This window comes from Chrysemys picta, chromosome 25 (genome assembly GCF_011386835.1).
Source record: "Chrysemys picta bellii isolate R12L10 chromosome 25, ASM1138683v2, whole genome shotgun sequence".
Lineage (NCBI taxonomy): Eukaryota > Metazoa > Chordata > Testudines > Emydidae > Chrysemys > Chrysemys picta.
Window position 1 is genome coordinate 13,776,644 of NC_088815.1, and position 22,255 is coordinate 13,798,898.

Below are 22,255 nucleotides of genomic sequence, written 5' to 3' on the forward strand. Positions count from 1 at the left end.
GGGACCCTCCCCTGGATTGCCCCTAAACCTCCCCCCTCCCCATGCGATGTGAAATTATAACTTGATCAGCAGAGAACCAAGGGCCCGAGAGATGAAGTGATTGACTGGAGTGTCAATGGCAGAGTTGGATACTCAGCCCCATCAAAGTCCCAACCTAGCCCCTTCGCCACAAGGCCACCTTTCACCCATGCCCATCCCCGTGGTATCTGAGCTCCCAGCCACCAAGGGTGGGGCTGGCCTTGCCGTTGCTTTCTCATGGGGGGCTATTTCTCTGCGCCGACCAGGAATTCTATGCAGTGGATCATAATGGCCTGTCTCAGGAGCAGAGCAGAGCCCAATGCTGCCTTTGGAGACCTCAGCGACTGCTTTAGAGGATGGGGCTTGCCACTTGCCCACGTGCTTGGAAATGCGATGAGAAGCCATCCCTTGCGGGACCTTTCCCTGCTGCACGTGGGTCAAGCAGGGGATGGATGATAGTGCCCAGCACCACGTCTGTCCCCTCTCTCGGCCTGCCTGGGAGAGCCCCCCGGCCCTGCTGCATTTAGGATCCGACAGCTTTTTAGAAAGAGGGCTTTGATTTTGGAGCTCATCTTCAGTGCTTCGGGCTAGTGACAGTGCAGGCTGCTTCGAGCCCGATCGAAAGGCTTTTCATGTGACTGCAAGAACGAGAGGGGCCATTCCACAAAGCTGGAAGATGACAAATTGACGTCTGGCAAAATAAGGTGTTTTTCCACCCAGGGCGCAGTGAGCCAGTGGACATGGCAGCATTGAGGCTAACAGCTTAGCAGCAAAGAAACGTGTAGTGAGACTAGCCAGCATTACAGCTAGCAAATTATGAAAAATAAATATCTTATTGCTTTGGAAGGGCTAGAAACCTTCATGCTTCAGGGCATGAGCCCCAATCTCTAATAGGGGTCAGGAGGGAAATTTCCCTGGGAGACGGTTATCCCAACAGTGCCTCCTGCAGGATTTTTCTCTCTGACACCAGTTGCTGCTGGCTAATGTAGGGGACAGGCTAGATATAGAACTGGCCGGGAATGTTTTTACATCCAGATTTGTCAAAACCAAAACTGTTCACGGGAAAGGGGGAGTTTAGACTAATCTCATTGGGGGGAAAGTTTCAAAATAGTTGAAATGGGATGTTTGGCCATTTTCTAAGTGAACCATTTTGGGTTTTGGTTCATAATGGCTTTTTGTTTCAAAATTTTACTTAATTTATACTTAAAAGAATTTTAAAAAAAAGTCAAAATCAAAATGAAATGTGTAGAAACGATCAAAACAAAACATTTTGATTGGCCTGCTCTGATTTTTTTTTCTTTTATTATCAGTCAGTTTGTAAAAATGTTTAAGATTTTGACTTTGCCCTGATTCAGGATGGGAAAAATTTTCAAAATCTCAAAAATTCTCCTGGGTTGGGAAAATAATTTCCTGCTCTACACTAGTTAGACGGGCCCACGGTCCAACTAAGTGTTGTAGTTCCTATGTTCCTGTGACTATATAGCCTTGTGTATGTACGTACACACACACACACACACACACACACACACACACACACACACACACACACACACACACACACACACACACACACATATATCCTTTCCTCCTGTCTTCCTGCCCTGGCTCCATTGTGAGCAGAGAACCCGGAAGTCACATTGCCTTGGACAGTGATTGTATAACAACCCCCTGCCAATACTAAGCCCAAACAAACTCGTTTCACTGGTGACCCTGCCTCAAAGCTGGAGCAAAAGGTGGCTTTGCCTATCAGCCTCGCTGTCCTGGCTCCAGAGTGGGATGAGGCGTTACTCCAGATCTGCTGCGGGCGCTCTGTTTTGACGTGCAGGCACTTGGCTAACAGACAGGAGATTCATTCCCCAACCCGTGCCCCGTGCCAGATGCAGGTCATTAATCAGCACCGGGGAAAGGCCTGTTCGCCAGCCAGCGAGATGGCTCCACACAGCTCAGGAAAAATCAAAGTCTTATTAGAGAGGCCCAGACAGACCTGTCCACCCCCCACTGCTACTGCAGCCATTCCCGCGAGGCAGCAGCCTCTGAAGTGCTGGGTCCCTGGGCACCCAAGCAAGAAAGGGGAGGGCCAAGGAAGGGGTGTGAGGGAGGGTAGCCTGTTCCTCACGCTGGGATTCTGCCAGTGCTCAGTGCTAAGCAGGGGTCGGATGGGAGACCAGCAAGAGCTACCGAGCTTTGGGATGTTGTGTCGGTCCATAACCCCTAACTGCTGTTTATGACCCTGTCACGGAGGCAAGTCATGAGGGGGCGCACTTTGTTCTGAGCTAGTGGCCCGGCGCTTGTGGATTTGCAGATATCTGCTTTATATCCACGGACCATGTTCGTGGATCGCAGATCGGATGCGGATACACATTTGGTATCTGCCCAGGGCTCTACTAGTGGGCACTGGCTTTTAGATGAGATTTGAAACTGATCCTTCAAGTCCCAAGGTCTTCTTAGCGTCTTCCCAGCATGCCTCAGGTGGGACATGGCCAGGATTTGTGACCGAATTTGGTCCGCTGGTTGGATCATTAGTGTTCCCGGCCTGGGTACTGACTGGGAGTGTGATATAACCCGCCTCTGTCCAACCCCCACCCGGGGGTCGTTGCAGCTGTACGTGGAATTCTTCACTTCCTGTGGCTGTGAGTTGTTATGCGGTTAGTGCACTTCGCCACAGAGGTGGCCGCATTTCCACGCTGGTCGAAGGGATCCATGTGCGGAGCTGAAGTTTGTAAAATCCTTTTGGGAACCTTTGGGGTCAAACTATTTTAACCAGCTGAGTTGTTTGTTTGTTGATTTTTTTTGTGGGCATCTCTGGGCGTGTTCAGAGGTGAGAGCGGGGAGTGGCAGTCAGGACGCCTGGGTTCTATTCCCAGCTCTGGGAAGGGAGTGTTGCCCAGTGAGTAGATCAGGTAACCGTGCCCCCTAGCATGTGCACCTGTATCTCAAGGGACTGCTGAATTTTCTTTCTTTCTTTCTCCTCTACCTACTTTTTATAGAGTGCCCATCACCACAGCATCTGAGCTGCATTACGCCCCTCCCCATGCCTGCATTGTCCTCTCCTCCTGGCCTACTGCCCCGGGGGTGAATTCCACCCTGCAATGGTCCCAAGGGTGGGCAGGGCCGGGCAGACAAGCCCCTCACCTCTGTGTAGGCTCTTGCAGCCCTCTCTCCCAGCATGGTCCCTGCCTCTGGGCCTCCCCGTCCATTTGCTAATGGAGCCTTTATCCTCATGCATGGTCGCCGTCCACAGCTCTGTGTCTTGGTAATGTCGGGGGTCTCTCTGCCTTAGGGTGGGTGCCACGGCCTGCCTTCTCGTAGCTGCCAGGGGACCGGGGTTCAAGAGCGGCTCAGGTGGTGCGGTTTAGAGCCACACACCGCTGCGCAGGCAGACCCCATGGGCCGCCTCTCGATGCTGGCTCTTAGCAGTCATGGTCCGGGGGTTGAGACCAGCCCAGGGCCTGCCCTCCCTTCGCTGTCCCTGCCGCGCATCTGTGATGCTAGATAAGTAACACAGACTAATAATAACTAGCCCCCTGCACCCCCTTTAGCTCAAATTCTGCTTTGTAGAATGGAAGCTGCAGTCCCGGGGTACTTGGACTGAGAAGGGGGCGAGCTCTCCCCTTCCCCCCCCCCCCCGTCTCTCTGCCCCCAGGTGTGCCTCTCTCTAACCCCATCTCCGTCTCCTCCCAGGTAAATGCGGACGCCCAGGTTCTGAATCATGCTGGATCCAAGACAGCGTTCAGCGAGCCCAACCCCTTCACCGAGATAGCCATGAACAGCTGCAAGTACAATGGAGGCGTGGTCCGACCCCTGAGCAGCCTGAGCGCCTCCCAGCGCAACCTCCATGAACTGGGAGCCGAGACCCAGCCCCTGCAGACCCTCCACAGCTCGGGCCTGGAGGTGGTGGTCTCCAAAACCGAGCAGGCCAAGGATACAAGCTTGCAGGCGGAAGAGGCGGCGGCGGCGGCGCGCTCCCGGAGCCAGAAGAAGAACCAGAACGTTGGGTACCGGCTGGGCCACCGGCGGGCGCTCTTCGAGAAGCGCAAACGCCTGAGCGACTACGCCTTGATCTTCGGGATGTTCGGCATCGTCGTCATGGTGACGGAGACGGAGCTCTCCTGGGGAGTCTACACCAAGGTAGGGACCGCGGCCTGTCTTGAAGCCGAAAGGCCGGGGACCCGGGGGACAGACGCGCCTGGCTCAGAGAAGAGGCTGGCGCAAGTCCTGGGTACCGCCTAAGTCCCACTCACGCCCTGTGGGGGTCCAGGCCTGTATGTCGCCCTTGGGAAGCAAAGGATCCTGGGAGTCCCAGTCCTGGAGCATAAGTGGAACTTTTAGCTGGTACCTAGGTCTCACGCGGGCGGGGGGCTGGAGGCTGTGTGAGTGCAAGACAGCTGTGTGTGTGTACAGCGCCTGGCACACCAGGCGTCCGAGTGCCACCGTAACACACATAAGGGATAAGGAACAGGCGTGAGAGAGACAGAGAGAGCAGGACTGCCCGCATGTTTGAACGTCAGCTTGCTGTGGGGGTGTGCACACGCGGGTGTGCCAGGGGGTGATGTGGGTGCGTCTGGGGAAAGGAAGATGCGTTTAAACGTGTGTCCCAGAGTCTAAGTATGTGTGGGTGCACCGATGCAGGGATACGTGCACGGACCCATCTCTGTGCGTGTGCACCTGTTCTCCCCCACCCCGTGGGTCTGTGTTTGCACCGACCCAGCGATGGCTCTCCTCCCCCGAGCTGCTGTGAGGATTAATGGACCCTGCCCTTCGCTGCGACGTTTGATGCCAATGGGCGCTTTGTGCTGACAGTGTGAACAGTCCTGGCTCAGCGAGATGCTTTATCATTCTTGCTCAGCTGGCTTCTCTCCAGGGCTGATGAATCTTCCCCCGAACGGCAGAGGTGTGGGGCCAGACAGAATCGTTCATGCAAACACCCGCCTGTCCCCTGCATGCTGCCATGCAGCTCACCTGTCCCGCGCTCCCGCCTCAACTGAACATTGTCGACATGTCTGTGACTGCAGAGTCCCAGATCTTGCCGCTACAGAAGCTGGCTTGCACATCTGTCACCGGAGGGCCGGCAGACCTCTGTGCAAGGCCCCGGGGATCAGAACAGGGCCCCAGGCTGCTAACATCCATGTGTCAAATGCATCCCTGGATGGAACTGGTCATGTGGCGTCTGCCCCCCTCAGCCACACCGGAGGCTGCCTCTTAGGGGCAAGTGTAACCCCCCAGAATCGGTTGGGATCTCAAGAGAGGAAGCTGGTTCAGGGGCTAACGCTCAGGGTTGGATTCTGGAGAGCTGGGTTCCATTCCTGGCTCCGCCCCAACCTCCTGGGTATCCTTGGGCGCGTCTCAGCATCTCTGTGCCTCATTTTCCCTGTCTGTGAAATAAATGTGGATCCTAATGGGGGGAGCTGGGAGGCTTAGCGGATCACTGCCAAACGCTGGCTGACTGTCAGTAGGGAGGGGAACAGGGTTAGGATTAACCCCTGCATTGGGGTGTCCTGTACTGCAGGTTTCCCGGCCAGCCTCTGGGGCCAGGGGGTACGTCCAGGCAGCAGCTGGGGGCGTGATTCCCAGCTCGGGTAGACATACGCTCACCAGCTCTGGGGGAGCTCGTGCGCTAAGAATAGCAACGTGGCCATGGCGGCATGAGCTAGTCGCTGGAGGACAACCCCCTCCGAGGTCCTAGGTATGTAGCAGGGCGGCCGGCCCGAGCCGCTGCCAGCACCAGACCATGGCCACGCTGCTCTTTGCAGCGCACAAGCTTGATCAGGGCTACCCCGGGCATGTCCACCTGCCCTGGAGATTCCCGTCAGCCGCTGCGGAGATTTGCCCCGAGAGGCCAGCAACCCAGCCTGGAGTTCAGTGCAGATTGGGCCGGCGAGTGGCTGATGGCCTGCCCACGGGATCGGCTCTCTCCTGGAGTCGGGATCCCTGCAGCATGCCAGGTTCGTCCCAAGCGAAGACGGTGAGTCCCTCCCACCAGCTCGGTACGCGCCTTTCCATAAAGATCTGTGTGCGCCTATCGAACGAGCCGAGTCCAGAGCCTCCCTGCCACGGGTCTCCTCGGGACCGAAGGGGGAACCATGCCTGACGCTGCTCCTCTCTGTCTCCCTTTCAGGAATCTTCATATTCATTTGCACTGAAATGCCTTATCAGCCTTTCAACCATGATACTTCTGGGCCTCATCATCATGTACCATGCCAGAGAAATCCAGGTGAGCTGCCCACCCCAGCGCATGGCCCCTTCCCTATTTCACGGTGGGGGGGTGGAGTTTGTGCCGGCACCAGGCACAGCTGATGGGAGTGTGAAATCAGACAGGAACGTTCTTCTGGGAATCCCATTGCATGTGCTCAAACCAAACCTTCGCCCCTCCTGAGACACGGAGCCGGCGGTCCTCGTGGGAACTTGAGTTTGTCCAAACTGTGGTTCTCAACCTTTCCAGTCGACTGTCCCCCTTTCAGGAGTCGGATTTGTCTTGCGTGTCCCCAAGTTTCACCTCACTTAAAAATTACTTGCTTACCAAATCAGACGTGAAAATACACAAGTGTCACATCACTCTTCACTTTCTCCTTTTTCCCATATCATTATGAATCAACCGGAATATAAATATCGTACTTAAATTTCAGAGTGATACCTGAGCCTGTTTTTCACTTCTGAGCCTTCTCTGAAGCCGGAGCCCCGGACGGCAGGGCTGAAGCATGTAACCTAGCTTTGCAGAGTCCCAGTGGCATAAGGCCCCGGGCAACTGCCCTGTTTGCCCCCCTCTAACGCCGGCCCTGCACTTGTGACCCCCCCCCAACCCATCCCATGACCCCCTGGGAGTTGCATCCCCCACATTGAGAAATATGATCTAGATGAGTTGAGTGCCCCCTGGAAGACCTGTGTGAACCCCAGGGGCATGTGTACCCCGGGTTGAGAACCGCTGCAATACAGGAGACATTGATTAGCTGCAGCTTTCCTAGAGGTGGCCCCAAGCTGCAAATTTCACACCTGGATCCCAATTTTTCAACCGCTTCCTCCCCCGCAAAGTTCAAAGGGGTTTGGAGGGGGGGGTTGGGGCTGTCTCTGAGCCCTGCAGCTGTGTCAGATCTAAGAGGAGCAGGGTCAGGACGGGCCAGAATTTTTCAGAAGAGCTGCGGGCTACATTTCCCAGGGCTCAGCACCTGCCGCTGGGCTCGGATTCTCACAAGAACTCAGCTCCCATGGAGGCCCCTGCCTAAGGGTCAGATTTTCAAGTGGGGTCAGCGGGTTCCCATTGTGACATTTACCGGCAAGTTTTCCCCAGCACCTAAAGGGCTGGAAATCCGGCCCAGAGCTCTTTTAAAAGAATCTGGTGCCCACAGACCTAACCTGACCCAGCTAGGAGATCTTAGCAGTCGGGAGACCTCCAAGGAACAGGGAGGTACTGCAGGAAGCAGTGCTGGGGAGTCAGTAGGTGGCGCCGTTCATCTGAGACAGCGCCGATCAACAGGTGAAATCCTCCCCGGTACAGGAGACCCATGTCCCACTTAAGATCTATTCTGAAGGCTTAAGAGGGACTCTACTAACATGTTTAGCACATGCCACTCCCTCCTGCACATACGCCGAGGGGGCGGCTTGCTGCTTCAGGTTGGCATGACAACATTCATTATAAAGGTGCAACATCACATCTTAAAACACGTCCTTCCCTGTATGACAAATTAGCCAGTAGGTTATTAACATTAAAACAAGCTGCATTGGCTTGTTACTATTCAATTATAAACTGTATATGCCTGTCACCTTCTGTTCTTTATTTACTTGTTGCATCCTGCGGATTTTGAGCGCTACTGATGTGTGGGTTGCAGATACTGACGGTGTTGCCGACACAGGGAAATACACAGGGAAATACTGATCAACCTAGGAAATTGTGGCTGGAAAATCCTAAAAATTGGCAAGAAGACTCAGTAGCGTGTTTTTATTGAGTCTCGCAATATGTGATGTTTTCCCTTAAAGTACAAGGTGCTGGAGTCAGGGGATTACCTGAGAAGCTCAGCTTTTGTAAAAAGAGAACAACCCCAAATGTATTATTATTTTTTTTTAATCTCATGATGTTTGAAGGCTTCAGCGCTGGTGCATTCCTTCTGTGATTTTTAGGGGACCCGGGGCAAAATCTGAAATCTAGAACCCTAACCCTTCCAAAAAAATTCCTGCTGGGGGGGGGGGGGAATCAGAGAACAAGCTCCCACTGCACTTACCCCACAACAGGGGCTCAGCTTCTATCCTGCGGGGCAGAGCCCAGATCTCCGCCCCAGGCATTGCTGGTACGCAGGATCGCAGCGCCACTCAGGTATGGCCCAGCCGTCCCTCTGCCATGATGCCAGGCCAAACCTGAATGGCACTGCGATCCCACGCACAAGGTCACAACACCACTCAGCTTGGGGGCCCTCTCCAACTGGGGACCCCTTTTGGCTGCTCCAGTACACGAGCCAGCTAGATGAACATTAACTCAGGTCCGTCTACACAAGCTGCGCTCCCACCCCGTGCCCTGGCACGTCAGCGATGTTCATGCTGCCCCGGGGCCAGTGGCTGCACAAGGCGCAGAGCAAAGGAGAACCAGACCCAGCAGAGCTCTGCGGAGACCCAGCGTTTCATCCACCCAGAACAGGTTGCACAATTGGAGCCGGAATTGTACTTGATAACAGGATTTTCTAGCTGGGGTTTGAGAGGAAAACAAAAGTCTCCAGTGTTCAGAGACGGCGCCTGGTGCCGCGGAGAGATGAGTTGAAGGAGCAGATACAGCAAAAATCAGGAATTTTTTTTATCCAGGGACTTTCTGACCCTGGCGCCTGGTCCATTTGAAGTTCACCACAGCAACCTCTCTCCTATCTGTGCTGCCTCTGGCTTGCAATCTAGCCCCTTTGGGCAGTAAACCATCTTCCTCCCAGTAATGCCCACCGCATCGGCTACACCCGATGTGACTTTGATCATGTCCCCTTACGGCAAAGCACCACCCGTTCCGCAGAGGCTGAGCTCTGTGCCCCCAAGCAGCTGTTCGGAGAAGTCACAGCATTCATCCTGCAGCCACAGCATCGCCAGGAGAAAGTCGATAGTAATGCGTTAAGAGCTTAGGGAGGTGGATTTTAATGCCTTAATTGAGGGAAAGCGAGCTCGCCCGTTCTGCACAGCAGGAAGAGAGAGGCCGGTCTCGGATGAGTCCTGCCGTCTGGGACGCCGCTCTGTGGATTTCTACAGCTGCTCTTTCCTCACCTGCTGTGTATTTAATGTCACTTTGCGGGGACTTTTCGCGCGGCAACACAGGGAAATACTGATCCACCTAGGAAATTGTGGCTGGAAAATCCTAAACATTGGCAAGAAGACTCAGTAGCGCTCAAAATCCGCAGGATGGCCAACCCCCAACGTTCAAACCTCGTGAGTCCGGCTCCCCAAAATATTGAGATTGGCTTCAACTAACAATGTTCGTTTGCCTTTTGGGTCTTCAGCCTTTGGGGTTACGCACTAGTCACATTTTCAAGGTTTTCTTTGCAGTCTGAGGGTTAGAAATTGACTTGCTTTAAACAAAAAATCACCAAATTCCAGAAGCTGGGACACCAGATACTACGAAACTCATGTTCAAACCATGAAAACTGGCAACACTGAATATCTGAGCTTATTGACAGCAAGCTGTGCGGACACTGACAGTCAGAGCCCCACCGCCTGGGGCTGAAGCACGTAACTTAGTTTCACGCGGCCCTCCTGATTAGCTGAATTTTTGATCATCCGATCTGGCCTCGATCCCAATTAAATCGGATAAACGGGGTGCCACTGGACGCCGGGGCCTCTACAGTCATTTATACTTGTCCAGAGACCAAACCACAACCCCTCTGATCTGGTAGCGTTTTACAAATCTATAAATACCAGGTATTTGGGCAGCTAAAGACGCCGACAGGCGCTTAGGGGGGTTCCAGAAGTACGTAAGCGAGTGAGGTGCCTACCCTGTTAGGGGGATTTTAGACATTCCTGGGTCTGTTTCACTGCAGACTCGGACTCCGGTGCTGCCTCTAATCTGCGCCCAAACCTCTGGCCTGAGTTCCGCGGGAAGGTTGTTCAGCTGTAGTAGCGCTGAGACATGGTTACTGGCGGGATAGACAAGCAGAGAGAGGGGCCTGAGCAGGGACCGCCCCACTCTGCCTTGACAGAGAAAGCCAGCAAGCTCTGTGCAGCCTGTGTGAGTGCCGGGGAAGATGGAAAATCCCCACAGCAGGCCCTGGGATGAGAGCCTGCCAGCCAAGCTGACGCAGAAGCAGATGTGCGAGCAGTGGCTTTGGGCTGGGTGATGCGTGCAGTCATTACTCAGCCGAACAGCTCCGGCTGTTGCAGGCGGCACAGGGGGAATGGATCTTCAGGCCGGGCTTCCGCCTGGCCGTTTCCAGTGCCGAGTGGGCCCCGGAGAAGCCTGGCAGTGTCCCAGAAGAATAATGCAGGGCTAAATTGCTCCGAGACGTCCCATTACAACTTTATTATTGGCTGCAATTATTGCCGAGAGCCACATGCGACCTGCTGCCGGTGACGGGGCACAGGAGAAAAACATCCCTTGTTCAAAGGGCAATACGAGCCCTCTATAAATCCTATTGCATTTAGAACAGGGTTCGTTCAGTTACCCGTCTCTCCCCTTCTGCCCTGCACAGCTGGCCCCGGGGGCGGGAGGGAAAGACAGGAAGGCCCTTGTTATTATTTATCACCGGTCCAGGCGGGTGTCGCTACAGGACTGGATGCCTGGTCTGGTGGGTAGGCAGCGGCGCCAGGAGGGGTGAGTTCAGTTCCCACCTCTGCAGTGACTCGCTGCCTGATCTAGTGCATCAGTTCCTGTAAAAGGGGGAGAACAAACCTTCCTTTAGCTGCCTGCTCTATTTAGGACAGGAACTGTTCCTGGCCAGGCGCAGAGCTCAGCTGGGGCTAACCACCTACTCCTTGGCTAGAACCTCTCGCCACCGCTTGTATTGTAGCAGCGCCGGGGAACCCACCTGAGCCCCAGGCCCTTTGTGCCAGGCGCTGCAGTGTGAGAGCGGGGAAGGGGCTTGCCCCAGGCCAGCCAGCGGGGCTGGGCATAGAGCCCACGGGCGCTACCCCACACCACCTGCCAGCTCCTTGCTAGCTGCTGCTGGGCCTTTCGACCCATCCTACAGCAACCCCCGGGCTCTAACCCCCCTCCCCTCTCCCTGCCCAGCTCTTCATGGTGGACAACGGGGCGGACGACTGGAGAATAGCCATGACCTACAAGCGGATCTTTTTCATCAGCCTGGAGCTGATGGTGTGCGCCATCCACCCCATCCCGGGCCAGTACCTCTTCACCTGGACGGCCCGGCTGGCCTTCACCTACACCACCTCGGTGGCCGACGCCGACGTGGACATCATCCTCTCCATCCCCATGTTCCTGCGGCTCTACCTGATCGGGCGCGTCATGCTACTGCATAGCAAACTGTTCACCGACGCCTCCTCCCGCAGCATCGGCGCCCTCAACAAGATCAACTTCAACACCCGCTTCATCATGAAAACCCTCATGACCATCTGCCCCGGCACCGTGCTGCTGGTCTTCAGCATCTCCTCCTGGATCATTGCCGCCTGGACGGTGCGCGTGTGCGAGAGGTAAGGGCTCCTCGGGCGGAGGGCGGGGCAGGCTCTGCACACGGGCCCTTTGGAGGGGCTCGGGCCCTCCGGGGCCTGGCGCTGAGAGGCAGCTGGAGACACGCCGGGCTCTCTTAAATAGACCAGAGCTGGGGACCCCTGCGTATGTGATCCCCCCACCAGTAGAGGGAAAGGGCCCTTTGGTTGGCTGTTACCGGCTTCAGCCGTCTGTAACACGGGTCACCAGCAGGGAGCGAACCCACAGCCTCTGGGTGGGAAAGTAACCTCCTGCCTGAGCTAAAGCCCCAGCGGTAGCTGACTCATAGGCCGCTGGGCATGGTCTGGTCATTGGCAGCTGACAGCCCCACTCTGTTACGTGAGCCGAGCAGGGCCGCCCAGAGGATTCAGGGGGCCTGGGGCAAAGCAATTTCGGGGGCCCCTTACATAAAAAATGTTGTAATACTATAGAACACTATACTTTCGTGGGGCCCCCTGTGGGACCCGGGGCCTGGGGCAAATTGCCCCACTTGCCCCCCCACACTCCCCCGGCGGCCCTGGAGCCGAGCTCCTCCTCTCTCTCGTCCCCGAGCGTCTCCGCAGATGTGGGGAGCAGCGCGGTGTCCCCAGCCGTTCCCCTCCGGGGCTTGTTCGCCCGCTCAGCCCAGCCATCTAGCGGGTGCTCAGCCTCGGGGTCAGACTGAGTCTGCCGGGCGGGCGTGACTCTGTCGTACCTGGCGTTCCGCCGACATGATCTGTTATTCGGACGGAGGTGGCACCTCGGCGCCCCAGCGGCTGTGAGGGGCAGGGGGCCTTCCTGAGCGCGTGCTGGGGAGGGGGCAGGGCTGGGAGCCGATCCAGAGCGAGTTAAACACGCCAGGTGCTCTTGGCCTCAATTAGTTCTTCCTTTCTTTGCTGTTTCAAAGTAAAAGCCACTGAAGGTGCACCGCTCCCTCCCCACGGCCCCCCTTCAGGCGGCGCGAAGCCCCCCCCCTCATGCTTTGCTTTCCACTAAGATGAGCTTCTGAGCCCCAAAGCCGGTTGGAGCCGTCGCCCTGTCCTAGGATTCCTCCCCGCTTCCCTTCCTGTCCTCCCCACTCCGCCCCCTTCCACCTCTGGTCTCCCCTTCGCCACCAGGCCTCTTTGCCCCCAGCTTGGCGTGTCGCGGTGCCGCTGCCAGACGCAAGGGGGCACCTGCTGCACCCGAGGGCTCCCCCTTTTCCCTACAACCAGGGGTAAGCTCAGGTTACCTAACCCTAACCCAGGCCGAGAGCTCTCAGGGTGACTGGGGGGTGGGGGTTACAGTAACCCACCTCGGCCATCTCAGGCACACCCGTGGGCCACCGCCTCAGTCAGTGGAGTCAGTGAAATCAGCGGAGCTGGGATCCTAGGGGCCAAGGCCAGGTTGATTTACATCCGCTGGGGCTCTGATCCCATTGACTCCAGCAGAGCTGGGCCGATCGATACCAGCAGGGGATCTGGCCCTTTGTCTCCTCTTTAACTTGGGCGGATCCCATCGAACAGGGAGCAGGTCCCGAGCTCTGGCTTTTAAGGGAGCGGGCGCCTCGTGCCCGACGCGTGCTCCTTCAGCTGCAGGTCGGAAGGGACCCGAACGGTGTGCCTGGGGGTATGTGTGTGCTCTCTCCTCTCCTCTGCTCTCCTCTCCTCTCCTGTCTGCCACTTCTCCGCTGCACCGGGACTGCTCATTAATCTGCTCTTGTTTTCCCTCTCTAATTGCTATGCTGCTCATAGGGACAAACTGTGAGTCTTCGTTCCTAGAAACCCCTAGCCCCAATCCTGCACGGGGAGCTGCCGCCTACTGCCGAGCCTTGCGCCTGCCAAGAATTTAAGATTAGCTGCAGCTGGTGGGGTGGGCGGAGGCGGGGATCCAGTTCGTAGCAAAGGGGCCGTGAACCTTGAAAGCAGGCTGGAGCCCTTCCACTTGGAACCTCTGCATTTCATTGTGATGGGGGCAGGTGCCTCCGACATTCTCCCTCCCCTCCCGCCCCCGCTAGTCCATTCCCGGTGCGCCCAGGAATCCAGCGCCACTTCTTCCCTCGACCTCTCCCTTGGGAAGAGTTTCCAGGCGTGGATTCCTCATGCTTTGCCAGTGGGCTCCCATTCCATCCCTGCCAACCTGTGGCCAGGAGCTGGGCCGTTAACCCTTTAGTGGCAGGACTCTGCTTTCCTTGGCATGGCCAGGTGGGAGGAACAGCCACGCTCTGGAGGGAGGAATCACGGGCCCTGTAGAGCCGTACCCCTAGGATCGGAACTGCAGCATCCCCACAGGCGCTCTGCCCGCGGGCTCAGATGGAGCCAAGCTCCAGGCCCCGGGGCCAACAGGGCTCTAAGCGCCGGGGCTGGGCAGCTAGTTCTCATCAGAGCCGGCCGCAAGGGACGCAGGCGTCTCACCCAGCTCCCCTCCGCGGTGCTGGCCCCTCTCTGTGGCCTGGTCTACAGTTAAAACGTCGCTCAGGGGTGTGAAAAACGGCATGCCCCTGAGTGCTGACCTCGCCCCTGGTGTAGACGCGGCTGGGTCAGTGGACGGATGCTTCCGTTGAATTCGCTAGCGCCACTTGGGGAGATGGAGTTCCTGCCGCAATGGAAAACCCACTTCTGTCGCTGGAGCGAGCGTCTGCGCTGGGGGTAGCCCTGTGTCCACCGGCCCACGCCCCCTTCCGGTGCAGGAGTCGCTGCGATCTATATGGGTGGCTCCTCACAACCCCTCCCTGGGAAACAGGTTGTGAGCATCATCCCCATTGTACAGATGGGGAAACTGAGGCATGGAACGAGGCAGTGACTTGCCTGAGACCACACAGGGAGTCAATGGCAGTGCCAGGAATAGAGCCCAGAAGTTCTGGATGCCAGTCCGCACCAGCCTCTCTGCTGAGCTGCATTTCACTGATCAGGCAGGTGTGATGAGTTGTCAGAGCTCAGCGGGCAGGATGACGTTTTTAAGTGAGAGAACCCTGGGTTGGCACTGAGGCCAGGGACCAAAAGACCCACAGACTGAACTCCCTTCTCGCCCCATGGAGGTGAGGCCGATTACCTACACGGTGCAGCGTAGCGGAGATCTGCCCTCCACTCACCCATGCCGTGCCACCTTGGTGGAGGACCCCGGCCCTGAAGGATGCCAGTCCTGCCTCTCTCACCAGTCGCTCAGTTGGATTTTTTGCAGGATAAAAGAAAACAACGAGGGGCCGGTGCGAGGCGTCAGGGAGGTGGAGAATTCCCTCCCTCAGCCCTGTCCCGCTGGAGCTGCCCACGCAGGGGGGCCAGCACCGAGACCACAGGGTAGGGTGGGGTCAGCGCAGGGTGCGGCCATCAGCTGCAGCAGCTGGCGAGTGGCTATTAGTGTCCGGTTATTAGCCTGGTGTCAGTGAGGAGCGAGCAGCAGTGGGGTGTGAGCGCCACTCAGGCCTTAAGGAGGCTCCCGGACCCCGGGGTTCCCTTTAGTAAAGGGGGGGGGGGGTTGCAGCGCTGCTCTACTATTCTGTGCCTCTCGAAAGCAAAAACTCCTGCTGTGCCAGCCCTGGAGACCGGAGCAGAGCGGAGCCAGCTTTGGCAGAGAGAGACCCATCCACGTTGCCCTGCCGCCGCATCTCAGCCCTGACCCAGAGGGGAGTTGTCTCCATGGCTCTTGGGTTCTGGGCCAAGGCAACCAACCAAGTGGCTAATTGATGCCAGTCAGGGCTGCCTGTCCACGGGGAACTGGACTGAGTCCCAACCATCTTCCACCTGGATGTGTATCAACCACCACCCAGAAGCTGTTCCTCATCACTGCTATTCAGTTGGATTTGACCTGGCATCCTAGAGGAAACCTCAAAGCCCTGCCGTGCTGCAAGGCGCACTGAGCCACCCGGCCTCCCTGGCCAAAAGGCCATTAAAACAACCATCCACCAGCAAGATAATGACCCTGCTCCCCTACTGCTTCGAACAGACCAGCGTGTGAACAGCAGCTCCAGGTTATGCTCTGACCAGCAGGGCACTGGGAAAACCGGGGGCGCTCACCCCAACATTTCACTGGGGTTTTTCCTATCAAACAGACAGAACTGATTCAACTTGGGTGAAAAATCACCTCACTCCCACCGCTGGGAAATCCTTCTAGTCGTCCTCTCCATCCTCTGCTCTATCCCTTCTGTTTCTGTTCTCCTTCTCTTCCCTGTCCCGTTTCACCTCTTTCTCTACCCCCCTGCAGCCTCCGTTTTCCTCTTTCTCCTCCCTTGGGCAATCCCTCTCCAGCATCACTAAGTGGAAGATCGAAGTTCAAAAAGGTTCCAAATTCTGCAAAGATGGCATTCTAGAAAATCCAGATGGGCAAGATTCTGGATTCAAGAGATTCTAAAGGAGCTGGATCCAAGAGGTTCTAGAAGAGCTGGATCCAAGGGGTTCCAGATTCTGGATCCAAGAGGTTCTAGAAGAGCTGGATCCAAGGGGTTCCAGATTCTGGAAATAAGATACAGATGATCCTCTGGGTGGCTTGTCTCTAAACTATATTTCTCACCAGGGACAGGCTGGCAGCTCTTCGGAGAAGGCCCCGAGGAAGACAGGAGCAAGCATGGCAGAGAATGGAGCCATGTAACCTTTTCTCTTTTGAGCCCCGCTCAGAGGCTGCTCAGGGTCCAGTTCCACCATGTCAGAGAAGTGTCCCTCTCCCCCGCCTCTCCCAGCCCTGCTCGTCAGCTGCCTCTCTTGTAACGTTGTGTGACGCTACCTTGGGCTGCACCAGGGTGCCAGAGGGAAATGCCACGCAGCTGAATTTAGTGCATTGCATCTAGGACACAATCGGCGTTTCAGTGAGTGAGCAGGGCAGCAGGGCAGTCTAGCAGGTAGAGCAGGGGATTGGAAGCCAGGACGGCTGGATTCTATTTTCAGCTCTGGCCCTGGCCTGCCATATGACCCGGAGGGCAAGTCACTTCCCCCCCCCCTTTTCTCTCTCTCTCTGCCTCAGTTGCTCCCCTTTAAGGCTCCAGACTCACTCATGGTGCTGTGTAGTCAATTACTCCACCAACCCTTGAGTGGTTATTACGCACCAAAATAAAATGGAGCATTTATCCTATTGACAGATTCCTAACATTCCCCTCGCTCACACCAATAGTGATTGAATTTGAAGCTCATCAATACCCCCCTGCCTACCTCCTCACGTCCAGGCTAGATATTAGGGTGATGGGCTCCAGAGAAGGGTCCAGGAATAATTAGAGCTGAGGAAATTAGTGGGGGAAAAAATTCTTACTCAGATTCCAAGGCAAATTTTGAGCTATGCCCGTTTGGTGTTTGCCTTCCCCGAAGGTCTGACCTCTTTGGCTTCACTAGCCCGGATCCTCGTGAAATGGAACATTAAGGCGGAATATTAGCCAAGAGTGAATTCCCAACGAGGGGCTCAGTTCACCATTAATCCATCTCTTGTGCAGGGGTGCACAGACCACCCTTACCTGTGGTCTGTGCACCCCTGGGGGTCTGCAGACTATGTCTAAGATTTCCAAAGGGGTCTGCCCCTCCCTTTGAAATGTTTTAGGGGGTCTGCCGCAAATGAAAGAAGGTGGGAAATTACTGCCCCAGGGCAAAGGAGGGGTGTACAAGGCTCCCAAAACAAGGTGGTAACATTCTGCACCGGTGAACAATTCATTGAACAATTAGCAGGAGATCTGTCAAGGCGGGAAGCGTAGGTCAGTGACACAAGCTATCCAATCACAGGCCAGAGAGGATACCAGGTGACTCTCTGAAGCATTCTCCCTGATCCACAGATGAAATTTACGAACGATGAACACGGGTCAGAATCTCACGCTCTCCTATTGAGTCATCAATGGAAGGGAACCAAAAAAAAAAAAAAGGTAAAATGTGTTGCATAAATGATTCATTACAAATCATTCACACGGTGCCAATTTATTACATGGCTCAAGCTATGGGTCACAGGCTGTGGTTTCCATAAAGCAAAACGAGTCAAGCCCACAGGTGGTTCCATTTCTTACTACGTGGATGCAGCAATAAAACCTGGAAAAGAGTCAAGACCATCGACAGCAGCTGGAAAGGAAACATTCACTCCTCGTTATTTATAGAATGAATGAGGATTTGGCTAAAATGTCTCCGAAGGCCTTTCTCTCAGCTCGGGCTGTTTTTTCGCTGCTCAGCATTTCTCCATCTTTAGCAGCGCAAGTCGAATGTCCCGGGAGCGATCCCTGCAATCAGGAGGAGAATGAGGGCTAGAGGGAAGGGGAAAGGCAGAGATGGAGGAAGACTCTGCATTAGGGCCAGGTTTTCACCTGCTGTGCGTAGTGCAGGGGGCCCTTAGAAACCGACTCAGTCGCATTCAAACCAAGTCAGTGAGTGGGCACTTCTGGAATCCTTTGCCCCACAAGGGTGACCTTCGTCTCTGGGCAGAGGCTCAGCATGAGACCTGAGCACTGCTTAAGTCCCACTTGTGCCAAGGGGTGTAAGTGGGACGTAAGTGGTACCTAGGTTTTGGCCGGATCTCTGGCCAGGCCTGAATTTTTCCCCCTATCATGTAATGCCCTCTCACAGTGGCTGCTTTCTTCTGCAGCTGTCTCTAGCAGGGGTCAGCTCAGGAATTATTCTTTTAAAAGAACGTAAGGTCTTAACTTAGCCCCACTCCACCGTTACCAAGTTAGCTAGCTGGGGAGAGAGAGTGAAGTTAACAGCTCAGTGTCTTCATTCCAGCTTCTCCTGCATCCGTTCATCGATCCAGGCACCTACAGGAGACCAACCTGTCACACCAAGGATTTTTTTTTACCCATAATGCTTCACCACATCATCTCCTTTCCGCCAACAGATGAGCAGTATTTTTCCCATAGTGCTTCACTGCTGCCGTTCCCTTCCCCACTGAGGTTCCAAGCCAAACTTTCAAAGGTTCACTCGATCCTTTCTGCAAAACCCCCTTTTGAGAGCGAATGCATGAGACGGGATGGGGCAGGGGCTGGGAAGGCCGGGGCATGTCTGACTGTCGGGATCTGAATGGGGTAGGGGGGTGTCTGTCTGAGGAACGCAGCAATCCTAAATTCCAAGTCTCCTGTTGCTTGAATCTGATTTCTGACTGGTTTGGGGCTCTCTCTTTCTCTCTCTCATTCTTTTTCCTTTATTTTTGTTTTGAGTTTTACATTCTCTTCTCTCCTTTTCCCCTCCCCTGCATGCCTCTGGAGCCCTGCTGCAGAACTTTGACAAGTCTGGCAAGATCTGCAACACTGCTCAGTGCCCGTTATTTTGGATTGGGTTTTTACCACCCCTACCCAGCCTCTTTTTCCCTTGGGAGCCCTGGGTATTTTTCCTCTTCATTTTCTGGGTTCACTTTTTTCCCCCAGTGAAATTTTGCACTCAGGGTTTCAAGGCCGGGCGGACATCTCAGATAGAAGCATTTGGTGTTAACTCATTAGATGCTGGTTTCAAAAGAACACAGCCCTGGAATTGTCTCTCAGTGCTGAGATACAGTTGGGCAGGAGAGAGCTTCAGAGCCCTGCTGAGGTGGAGAAAGCCACCCTGCCAGTCCCCGGTGCTATTTCTGGTCACTGGCTCCTCTACACCAGGCTCAAGTAGCCAAAGACAGGAAGACGTTCATTTCACTATGGATGAAATTCAGCCTGGTGCAGAAGCCTGTGTGAGTCCCATGCACCACTTAAGTCCCACTTAAGCCCTTAAAAACATGGCTTAAGGCATGTCTACGTCTTGTGCTGGCTCTCTGCACAGGAGTGAATTTCACCCCACTGTCCATTCTCACCCCCACTTCCTCCCACTCCAATTCCAGCTTTGGCAAAAATGATTGTGACCCAAAGACATCAGCCCCAACAAAAGTGACTCATGGAAGTCAGTTGAGAGCTAGTGGGCCAACGGCAACAGAAATCAGTGGTGAGGGAGGTTTTCCTGCACCTCCACTGCAGAGCTTTGACCTGGTGGCTCACAAAACGCTTTAAAACTCTAGGTTGTTAGTTTAAACCCAAGCAAATCAGCCGTGGCTTGAAAGTAGCTATCCCCTCAGGGCTGGCTCGTAGCCTTTGGATACCGAGTGGGTGGCTCTCAGGTGCTGAAGTGAGGAGAAGCCAAAGTTCGGAATCTTTGTCCAAATTTGAACGTGGTTTCTGTTTTCTCCGCGTGGCTCTGAAATGTTTGGTTTTGTGCTGCCTTTATGCTTCCTGCTGGGACGCAAAGAGCGCCAATCCCGCCAGCAATGGCCGCTTCTTGTGACGTTTCCCTCCAGAAGCAAGAATCTCAGGAAATTATGTACAAGAGTGTGTTCTCCTGAGACCTCAGGTACCCAGATACCACGATGACGGGCGGCCTGATTACAAACGTAGCTAGGTAGTGCTACCCAATTCTGTAGTTTCAACGGGTTTGTGTGGATTGGCTGACTCAGTATCTGACCGTTTTGATTGGCTAGAGTTTGAGGATCCTGGGTTCTATTCCCAGCTTTGCCATCAACTCACTCTTTGATCCGGGCTTCCCCACCTGTGTGCCTCAGTTTCCCCACCTGTAAAACGGGGGATGTTGCCTACCTGAGGGGGCTGTTGGGAGGTGAAATTAATTTCACGTGCTTTGAGATCCTTGGAGAAAAGATGCAGAAAGGCCGAATTATTATTAATTGATCCCTCAAGGTCCTTGGGAGACTTAATTCTCTACTGAACTTCGCAGAGGGCACAGGTAATACGCGAAGCACTTTCCTTCACCTTCATACCACCTTTCAGATGTTTTGCTCTCCCCCCTCTGCAGATTTCTGTTGTCCCCGGTTCAGACCCATCCGCAAAATGTCATGGCTAAACCGCTAAGAGGTTGTATCAGGTGCGAGTTTCTCCCCCCTCTGCGAATGCCGGAATAGAATGTCCCCCATGACAGAGGCATGTGGTTGGCCAGCTGTGTCATACATGTGCCTGGCATCTCACTTACATGCCACATCTGTGTTCTGCACACGTCGTCAGGTTGATTTCTAACACACCCGGCTTCCCCCCTCACACCTCGATGGATTGTTCCACTGTGCAGTCGCTGTGTAGATCTCCTGTTCCTAACGTGAGCCCCACATGGTCATGGCGGGGGTGGTCTGTAAACCGATGCTCTAAGTTGCCATTTATCTTCATCCAACGAGTCAGCCACACCCGGGTGCTGCAGTGCGGGCTGGCTGAGCGAACACAGCTGGTCACTCTGGGTCGATGTCTGAACAATAGCCTCTGTCAAACTCACCTGCAAGGTAAAAGGGCAGGTTCCAGGAGTGATTTTGGCCTCGCGATGTTAAATTGCAGAGAGATTGTTACCCTGCAAACGAAGAGGGGAAAGAGGCCCTTCCCCATCTGCTGTGCTTATGGGGGAATTCACCCCTCTACACAAGGCTAAGGCCTTGATCTTAGCTGAGCAATTCAGAGATTGAGACCAAGGCCCCTTTAGACCTGTCTGGAGGTCTAAAGGGGCCTTACAGTGGGCATAAATGTAGTTTAATTTACCACGTAGTGTCAGGAAGAATGGAACAGAAAGTGACTGGGTACAGTAACGCTAGAAAGTACTGCGTGTCGCCAGAGAGCTGAGCCTAATTATAGACTCAGACACGTTAAGGTCAGAAGGGACCATCGTGATCATCTGGTCTGACCTCCTGCACATCACAGGCCCCAGAACCTCACCCACCCACTGCTGTAACAGACCCCTGACCTCTGGCTGAGTCACCGACGTCCTCAAATCACGGTTGAAAGACTTCAAGTTACAGAGAATCCACCATTTACACTGGTTTAAACCTGCAAGTGACCCCTGCCCCGTGCTGCAGAGGAAGGCGAAAAACCTCCAGGGTCTCTGTCCCGGGGGAAGTTCCTTCCCAACCCCAAATAGGGGGATTGGTTAGGCCCTGAGCATGTGGGTCAAGACCCACCAGCCAGACACCTGGGAAAGAATTCTCTGTAGTAACTCAGAGCCCTCCCCAGCTAGTGTCCCATCACCGACTCTTGGAGATATTTGCTGCTAGCAGTCGCTGATCGGCTACATGCCCTTGTAGGCAGTCCCATCCTACCATCCCGCCATAAATTTATCAAGCTCAGTCTTAAGGCCAATTAGGTTTTTTGCCTCCACTGCTCCAGAACTTCACTCCTCTGATGGTTAGAAACCTTCATCTAATTTCAAACCTAAACTACTTGATGGCCAGTTTATCTCCATTTGTTCTTGTGTCCACATTGGTGCTTAACTTAAATAACTCCCCTCCCTCCCCGGTATTTATCCCTCTGATGTATTCATTGGTTTGAGTTTTCAAGGGTTTGAAATTGAGTTTCGGTTTCAAAGTTCTACCCACGTGGCTTTTGAAAGGCATAACTCCGCCCCAGCTTTGCGGGAAGGAGACGTGTAACTTTCCCCAAACCCGGGCTGTATTGAGTCATGTTTCAGGTTTCACAGGGAGGATTTTGCTCTGCTCTGGGCCGTCCTTTTGAATGGCCTGACTCTGTACGTATCTGACATTTGAACTGTCGAGTTGCATTTTGGGCGGCTTCTGTTCCCTTTTAATGACGCTGGGACAATTTCTGACCTCAGTGACGTGAGTCTAAACCCAGAGCACCCCCAGCCGACATCAGAGAAATTACTCCAGTTTTGTTGTGCCTAGAATCTGGGCCAGGATTCCTGAGCAGCCACTTACAAGTGAAATTTCAACAAATGGAGGGAGGTGAGCGGCCATTCCCAGCGACCAGCCTGAACC

At 54.7% G+C, this 22,255-nt stretch overlaps 1 protein-coding gene across 8 annotated transcripts in view; it reads left to right on the plus strand.

The window, feature by feature from the left end:
• Positions 1 to 22,255, plus strand: part of KCNN1 (potassium calcium-activated channel subfamily N member 1) — a 75,647-nt gene that overhangs the window by 41,884 nt on the left and 11,508 nt on the right. For all 8 annotated transcript variants that reach the window (XR_010594865.1, XM_065578115.1, XM_065578116.1 and 5 more), the window contains 3 exons: positions 3,700 to 4,146; positions 6,134 to 6,229; positions 11,198 to 11,616. Coding sequence is in view for 7 of the 8 variants with exons in the window: in XM_065578113.1 (XP_065434185.1) it covers positions 3,700 to 4,146; positions 6,134 to 6,229; positions 11,198 to 11,616 (962 nt within the window). In the remaining variant the exon portion in view is untranslated. The remainder of the gene's footprint in view (positions 1 to 3,699; positions 4,147 to 6,133; positions 6,230 to 11,197; positions 11,617 to 22,255) is intronic.